At 33.4% G+C, this 8547-nt stretch overlaps 1 protein-coding gene across 1 annotated transcript; it reads right to left on the bottom strand.

Annotated features, from left to right (window-relative positions):
- Nucleotides 1-3627: 3627 nt before the first annotated feature.
- LOC117102760 lies at nt 3628-7348 on the bottom strand. The gene is made up of 2 exons (XM_033243167.1): nt 7221-7348; nt 3628-6640 (listed from the first exon to the last, which is right to left on the bottom strand). Exon 2 carries the CDS (start codon nt 6636-6638, stop codon nt 4656-4658), a length of 1983 nt encoding a protein of 660 aa, XP_033099058.1. The 5' UTR covers nt 6639-6640; nt 7221-7348; the 3' UTR covers nt 3628-4655.
- Between the last annotated feature and the right edge of the window lie 1199 nt (nt 7349-8547).

Genomic DNA, 8547 nt, shown 5'->3' on the forward strand with positions numbered 1-8547 from the left:
CGCGTCTGCGTTCAACTCACACAGACCCGACGCGACAACAAATCGCGTCGGGCTGCGTCGGGCGACGCTGTCTGAGTTGGCCTTAAGTCTTTATGATTACGTAGTCACATTTTGACGTAATAATGTGTTGTACTGTAGTTCCACATTTACAGTGAAATTATGGGCGTTTATTTGAGTATATTATTATGTGTCCAGTTTACGCCAAAAAAAAAAATAAATAAACGCCTTACTTGAATCAACACCTCCCTTGAATAAATGGCTCCCTCAAATATATTCCTCCTCAAAACCCCTTCTCAACAATAAATGCCCGGGGCATTTAATCAAATAAATATGGTAATTTATTTTATAAAAACACAACTGCTTTGAAATTCATCATGAATAAAGATGCAATAAAATAACAACATTGGTTTGAGGCCGTACAGGCCATAGCATTAAAATACAGCTAGGTTTTTACTCGCCTATAATGAAGTTCAAAGCAGTTGTGTTTTTAAAAAAAATGTATTTATTTTCTTTTAATGTCAGCATATATGACTCCACCAGTTTGGGATGAAATAGACTGACTTGTGGGATCATTCATAAATTCTAAGTCAGCATAATGAAGGCTTTGTGTATCAACAGACATTGAATCATGACCACTAGATGGAGACATTGTAGAAGCTTTCTGCTTGTTTGGTTTATTTTTTGAATTATTCTTCGGTTTGCTGGTTGGTTGTTCTGTTTTTATCATTTCATTTTTGTAGGTTATAATGTCATAAGTTGTGCTTGAGTTTGTTTTCTGGTTCGCACTTTCTTTTCCTATTTTTTGTTTTGTGCTTGGTAGGTGTTTAGAGGCTAGTCTTCTTGAGTTTGCAGGAAGCGTGGAAGCCTTATTTTTTTGGACGCAAGCATAGAAATCACCTCCAGGACTCTGCCGATGGGTAATTGCTTCTGGTGATATGACTGGGTTATTTTTATCAACTTTTGCATACAAATCAGAAATATCCTCATTTTTATCTTTAGTCAACTTGCTCATTAGAACTGGCTCATACATTAAGTTAAGTTCCTCCTTTTGAGGTGGCACTAACATTTTAACATTTTGTTTCTCTATTGTTAAGTTGTTTACCTTCTCAACTTTTGCATACATTTGAGTGGTATCCAGGCTGAGACTGTTCTGCTGTTGATTGTTTTGTAATTCTGAATGAGTGGCCATTTTGTTCATGTTCCGTTTCTCATCAGTTTCATTCAAGTTTTCTCTTGCATTCAGTTTACGTTTATGGTAGAAAATGAATCCAACTAGGCCAAGAATGATGAGAATTATGATGATGATTACAACAATTAAAATTGGAATGAAGGGGTCATTATCGACTTCATTTTTCAAATGGTTATCAGTTTTATCATGAGGCTTAATCCCTGTTTCAGTGGTTGTCATATTGTCCACTACACGAAGCACAAGCTCTCCAGTGCCTTGTCCCAGACCAAATTTTGCTGTACATCTTAATGGCATTCCATTATCATTGGCAGAAACATTTTTTAAACAAGTTCTGTTCAGTAATGTTGTTGACAACTGACTTGCGTCATACATCCATGTATATTGAATCAGACCAATACATTCACCACAAGATACTTGGCATTCAAAACAAGCTTGCTTGCCTTCAGTTAAAGGCAGTGAACTGAGTGCATTTACTTTTACGTCTAATGATCTTGGTTTATTCCTATTAATGTTCAGTGGATTAGTTGAACAGGTTTCTGTCATCATTCTGTCATTTGGATCTTCTGCCACACACTTAAAGATAGTTCCGTTTTTATAGTTTGTGACAGCTACAGTACTATTTAAATATGATTTTACTGTTGTTTGACTGAGTACTCTAGTGTTAATGTAATCGGTATTATCACCTGCATACCAAGTAAGCCTTGTGACATAGTTCCCTGATCCTATCATACAAGATAGTGTAATAACGTCTGTGATTGTGACACTTCTAGACAAGGGCATGCACTGTGGTTCAGGAACTTGTTTTACATCCAACCAGGCTAAACTTTGAATGGATGATTTCTCAATGATGTAGCATGTGAAGTATCCAGCATCAGCATGTTTCACCTCAGTAATCTTTAAAGTACTGTAGACATACTTACCATCACGTTTTAATTCAAATGTTCTCTCAACTGAGTATCTATTATTTTGAATGAGGATATTGTTCCCTGCTGCAATGTTAATATTACCGGTATTTGTCCACCATGCAACATCATATCCCAGCTCTTCTGTTACATCACGATTCAATTTGACAATGCATTGGAAAGTTGCTTCCATACCAGCAGAAATGGTCACATCTTTTGGATCTTCAGTTATTTGCGCACAAGTTACAACTTGAATATTGCTTAACAGATTGCAACAAATAAACATTGTTATAAACATCCTCAATCGATAGTGTCCACACATTTTTATTGATCGCTGGTTACTTGATTTTTATGAGATGATTGTTTCTTCTATTATCCAAACAGCTATTAATGCATATAATTTACTCTATTATTCTTCAGTTATTCTGTATTGGTACCTTGGACTCTGAAAGGCTAGCTTTCACATTTCTCTTACTTATTTCCAGAGTGTCAACCAAACAATGATCCACTTTAAATGCGTCCTTCAATGCTGCGTAGATTGAAATTTTGTCATATAAAAATCATTGTTGTATTTTAAATTGAGTCTTCATCAGGGACACAAGCAAAGGAAATGAAATTGTCTATGGCTTCCTGTGATTATAAATCCCTCATCTCTGGCCAATAGTCAGAAAAATTAGAGAGGATCACACTTGCATATGGTACGCTCAACATGATTGTGCAATAATAAGTGCATTAGTAAGTGGTGATCAGAATAAATTATGATTATGCAGTCTGTAGAGAGGTGTCACTGCAGTGTGTGCTACGATATATATAAATAGATCATTAACGATGCACTGTCTGTCATAAGCGAGACTTTTTTTGCCTTCTTTTGCGAACCTGCCGCCTTCCCAAATTGATGATTTCATATAAAAATAAAATTTTTTTTTTGGCCAATTAGCACACCCGCTGCCACAAAAAATGTAATTTTCAGAAAAAAAATATAGAAGTTTTCCATTTTTTTAGAACTCCAAAAATAAGATCTTTCTTTCCTACCCTCCTCTGACAATCTTTAAAAAATAAGTTTGTGAAAAAAGATAAAATATAGTCTCACTCAAGACAAAAAAAGAAAAAAATATAAAAATTAAATATTTAAATTGCCTCATTTATATGTGGCAAAGACAAGCCAAACCAGTCACTCGTCGCAAATCGTGTTTCAGAGAAAATGGCCAAAACATGCTAAAATGTCAAATTTTAAAAAATCTATTTTTTTGCATTAAACTAACCTTTATATATCTACACACCATTCTATGCTGTTATTTTCCCCATTTTCAATGTTAAAACAACACTTTTTAAGGATTTAAAGATAGTTTCAGCATGAGAAATGCCTGAAATCATAAACTTTAAAGGCTGATTTCTCATATATTGTTCTTTAAACAGCTGTGTGGTTAAACGCTTGTAACTTCATAAGGAAATGTCCGATTTGAATGATTTTTTTACCATTTCATGGCTATTATTTTGCTCTCTAACACTGTATTAATAACACAAAATCGATTTTTGCGACGAGTGACTGGTTTGGCTTGTCTTTGCCACATATATTATTTCAGTAAATAACTTACAATTACAAATTTAAATAAAGTGAAAGAAAAACAGAAAAATTAAGTTATTTGAATTGCCTCATTTATATGGTATTTTCAGTAAATTACAATTACAAATTTGAATGAGGTGATATTGTTTCCTTCAATTAACTAATACGTAATAGTAATCAATTTATTGATTTTTGTAAATGTTTTATAAATCCTTTTGATTTATAATCTGTTTCTGGTTGGAAGGTAAACTATACTACTAATAATTAATTGAATTTTTGAGGATTGCCCTAATTTGTTGTTGACAGAATTTGTTATTGTAGCTATTTTGACTTTCATATTTATAATAACAGAAACGTTCTGAGTTTGTGATTATCTGAAAAAAAAAATCAATTAAAATACTGAATTGGTCATTCCAAATCATAAAATAAATAATTTTACTTAATAAGAAACTTTTTTAATCAGAAATAGTAGTAACAAAAATTTTTTGTTGATTTAAAAAATCTTTCAACTTGATTAGCAACCAAAAAGATACAGGCAATGGATTATTTACTCTTGGTTAATAGACGGGAATTTTTTTTCATACAAATTTTTAATTGCAACTTAATACTTAATCAAGTACACATATTAAGCAATTTAATGACAAACAATGCAAGGCAGAATTTAATATTATATGTTGTGTACTGCTGTAATTTACTGTTATTTTTAAATTTGTGATTTTATTTAGATTTTTTTCTACAATTTTGGAAAATTTTAAACATAGTTGTTTATGCGGACTTGATATATATCTTTTATATTTATTTTATTAACAATCCACTCTTTAGATTTAATTATATATTATTGTATAGTGTATATAGTAGTTCTGATCAATGTCTTGCTATAAAGAATCCAAAATGTACAAAATTACAGGACACTCATGAGATTTCCTAGTAGTTGTCGAAGATTGAACCCAAGACCATAACAACCAAAATCACAGAAAATCACTGTTGTGCTATTTGTAATTTATCTTCTAATCTCCGCATACTGTGTTGTTTCTACAACTGGGTGGGTTATGTTTTTTTTACAGCCTTTGAAGTCCAAGTCTGCATATTGTAACCCTTCAATATTCAATGTCTTTCCAACGGATGAAGCAGATATGGTCGCTGACTTCTTAGTTTGGACCTCAGCCTCCAATCTGGTTGATGAATCAATCATAAGGTCCTGTTGTTCTGTGCTCATGTCTTTTGAATGATGCTCAACATTTAGGTATATTATCTCCTTTTCTCTCGGTACTCTGGTTTCTTTTGGAGGCTCACTGGATTGATCAATTTCATTTCTTATAGAATCATTGAAAGCTCTCATTTCAACTTGATTCTTTCTCCATCTTCTCTGATCTAAAGAGAATGCCTTAGACAATGGCTTCAGTGCTGACCGAGGCTTTAATTTTTGAGTATGACTTCGAGTTACACCATCTACAGCATTTGTTGATTTTTGTGGTTTTTCTACACTGGCGTACTGAACACCGTCCCCACACTGGTACCCACTAAAACTAACAGTGTGTTTGACCATATCCTTATGTCCTGCTGTTGATGCTCGGATGTTGAAATTTAAGGTATGAACTTTACAGGGTCTTGATGTAGCTGCGATGTCTGCAGATGACCCTTCAACTTTGAACTGTTCAAGATCACAGAGCTGTTCATCTGTATAATCATGTTGGTTTGTAGTATTTTCTACCAAGCCAGAATCACAAGAGATTTCACCCCCAACTGTTTTGAGGTCAATATCAGTAGTATTAACTACTTTATCTGTACCACTTTTATTTGTTATATGGCAGACAAGAAGGATTGTAGCACCTGCTAATATGATGAAAAGACCCACGGCAATCATAATATATAGTAAAGCAGGGTTGCTTCCAAATATGTAATTTGTTTTTTTGTTGATTACATTAGAGTTAGCTGTAGCAATCTGATTCTGATTTGAAATAGTTGCAGATAAAGGCGTTACTGTTTCTGTAGTGGTCTGAACTCGTAAATATCCAGAAACACTCATACCTTTGTGATATACTGTGCAGTTAACAATCTCCCCCACATTGTGCAGTGTGACATTACCAAAACACTGGATGTTTTCATGAGACGGTGGTAAGAGATTTTCCATCTGCGAAGACCATGTGTATTCAATTTCCACATTTTTCAAATTGTCATTCACATGGCATGCAAAACATACCACATCGCCAGGAATTATTGGGTTCTGTTGTTGCACACTAACACTTAAAATTGATGTTTTTATGATGCGAGTTGTGCAAGATTCAAACTCAGAATTCTCATTTGAAAGAGTTGCTCGGCACTTAAATATTCTTCCCTCGTCATTAGATTGGACTGTAAATGTATGATTTAACGTGAATTTTTTCCCAACAACTTTCTGGTCAGATTTTACTAATTGTAATGCATCATCTTCTGCACTTCGTGACCACCAGTGGAGTTCAATTGGGTATGAGAGTTGTTTAGCTGTACAGGATAATGTTACTTTTTCTCCAATGATCATCATCATTGGCACTTTGCTACACCGCGGCCTAGGAATAGATCTTAGGACGACAAGATCTGCGGATGTTGCCACCGATACATATTTATCTGAATGTAGGTAGCACATTAACATGCCTGCATCTTCCAGCCTAGCTTTCCTTATTCTTAGAATGCTAGTCTTGTATTTGTAAAACTCATCTTCCTTATCTTCCTTGATGGTCACATTAACTGAATATCGTTTTTTTTCAATGAACACTGTGGTCCCAAGAGCAATGAACTCATGGTCTCTTTCCCATGCTAGATCAAGGTTCACATCAGGTTCCTCCAGTTTGACGGTACAAATTAAAAATGCCTCTCCATCCTCCATTACCTCAACATCGTTAAGACTGTGAGTTATTTCTGCACACATCACATTCTTAAAGATCAGGAAGAGTGTCACTATCCAAACCAGCCACTTGATATTTGCTAAAAAAGTCTTCAAGTACATATCTTGTGGAAAAAAGAGGAAGTTCTAATTCATTTTATTGTTTTGAAATACAGCCTTCAATAACCATAACAAATAAACAATATTTTTCTAATGAGTATGCTCATTTATTAAAAAAATATTGTGCATAAAATAACATCAATCTGATTGTGATTGTGTAGTATATTGAGTGGTTAGCGGTTGCAACCAATCGTAGGATCTAATGCTCAAGATGTTTAATAATATTTTAACATAGAATGATACATGTGAGAATGTACCAAACAAAATTATTTACTACTATATTCACTCTGGCAATATAACAACCCCAAATTTAAAAATTAATAAAGCGAATATCAAAATAATAATGACATATAAATTTCGAAATGTATTGCCAGTGTCATTTTAAAAGAAATAATTAAATTTAATTAAATGATCATATATAAAGAATTATTTCAAACTGACCATAGCACTTAATACTTCAAAACCTAAAATACATTGACAAACACTAAAACCTAAAGCTAATCTTATAATGCATCTACATCCATCTGCATTTATAATTATACTAGTGATCAAACACATACGGTATATGAATCTAAAAAAACTTACTTTTTGGCGTTGATAATTTGGTAGAACTGCGAACTTTGGTTAGGGTTGCCTTTGATCCAATTTTTAATGGTCATCATTATATTACAGTATGTCTGGGTTACTGAGCTTAATGGGTGATGTCATTGTTTGTATAACTTTCACTGGTTTCCTCCTGTTGAAGCTCTAGTTGCCAATACAATGGTATAGTGTACCTCCAAGGAAATGTGAAGGAAACCCCTTGGGTCCCATTGTGTCAAACATTCAAGTCATCGTTGTCTGACAGAAATTAAGCATAAAGATACAAAGCGTGTATTTTCTTCAACACAATTTGGGAGTGGGTTTGAAATTATTTTAATTCTGTCACAATTTTTAATATATTTTTTATTTGTTTCTACTTTAAAAAAAAAAGAGAAAAATATCAGCAGGGACTTAAACTTAATGTACTATATACATCTATGTTTTTTTTAAGGAAAATAATAATTGTTGTTCCTCTTGGTCAAGTGGTGTGTGCAGTGGTTGTGCCTCGGACTTTTAACCTTGAGTTCAGAGGTATGAACCATCGCTGTGAAATTTTACATTTGTGTCTCTCTACTCAGGAGTTCCAGTAGAGCACATCTTTTTTTTAGAGTAGAAGAATCTTGATATACTGTAGTAATTCGTACTCCAAAATTTGATGGTCAATCAAAACCTATGTCTTTTCAAGATGCATTATGAAAATACATTCACAACTTGCCAGAAAAAACTTTCATAGTGTTGATCGATCTCAAGATGATTCATGTGATACATACAAAAACACAATCTCGAGGGCATCTGAGTGGCATCATATTAGTGCCGGCCGCTATGAAATAACTTCAACTTTCTTTTTTCTCAAAATGTCCAACTCAAAGAGCTCAATCACCAAGCGCATAGAGGCTTTTTCGCAAGATGCGCTCTACAAATCCAACTATTATTATTATTATTATTATTAAGGAAAGCAAATTATTATGAATAAACACTTAATTTTGGGTTGGTATTCACATGTTATATATACTCAAATTCAGTTGGAGACAATTCATCTCGCACTCTACAGTATGTAAATACAACACTAGTATTTGAAGCACACACTATAATAAACAGAGATCAATGTGATACGTTCTCTTCTTAAGATCTCCAAAGAGATACTATAAGAAATGTAACATGTGAAGAGAAAAACTGTAAATTGTCTTGCGGTAATGCTTTATACATACTGTATATAAAAGTTTGAATTATAATAATATCTCTTCACATGATATATATACATAAGGAAAGAAATTGATCGCCTCCAATCCTGTTGAAATGTGTCTTATATAAACAAAAAATGTATATATAA

This window comes from Anneissia japonica, unplaced genomic scaffold (genome assembly GCF_011630105.1).
Source record: "Anneissia japonica isolate Jap-2015-1 unplaced genomic scaffold, ASM1163010v1 scaffold288178_len262860_cov156, whole genome shotgun sequence".
In the NCBI taxonomy this organism is placed as follows: Eukaryota; Metazoa; Echinodermata; class Crinoidea; order Comatulida; family Comatulidae; genus Anneissia; species Anneissia japonica.

Coding starts and splice junctions, on each gene's coding strand:
- LOC117102760 (XM_033243167.1), bottom strand. CDS start 6,638: ATGTACTTGAAGACTTTTTTAGCAAATATCAAGTGGCTGGTTTGGATA.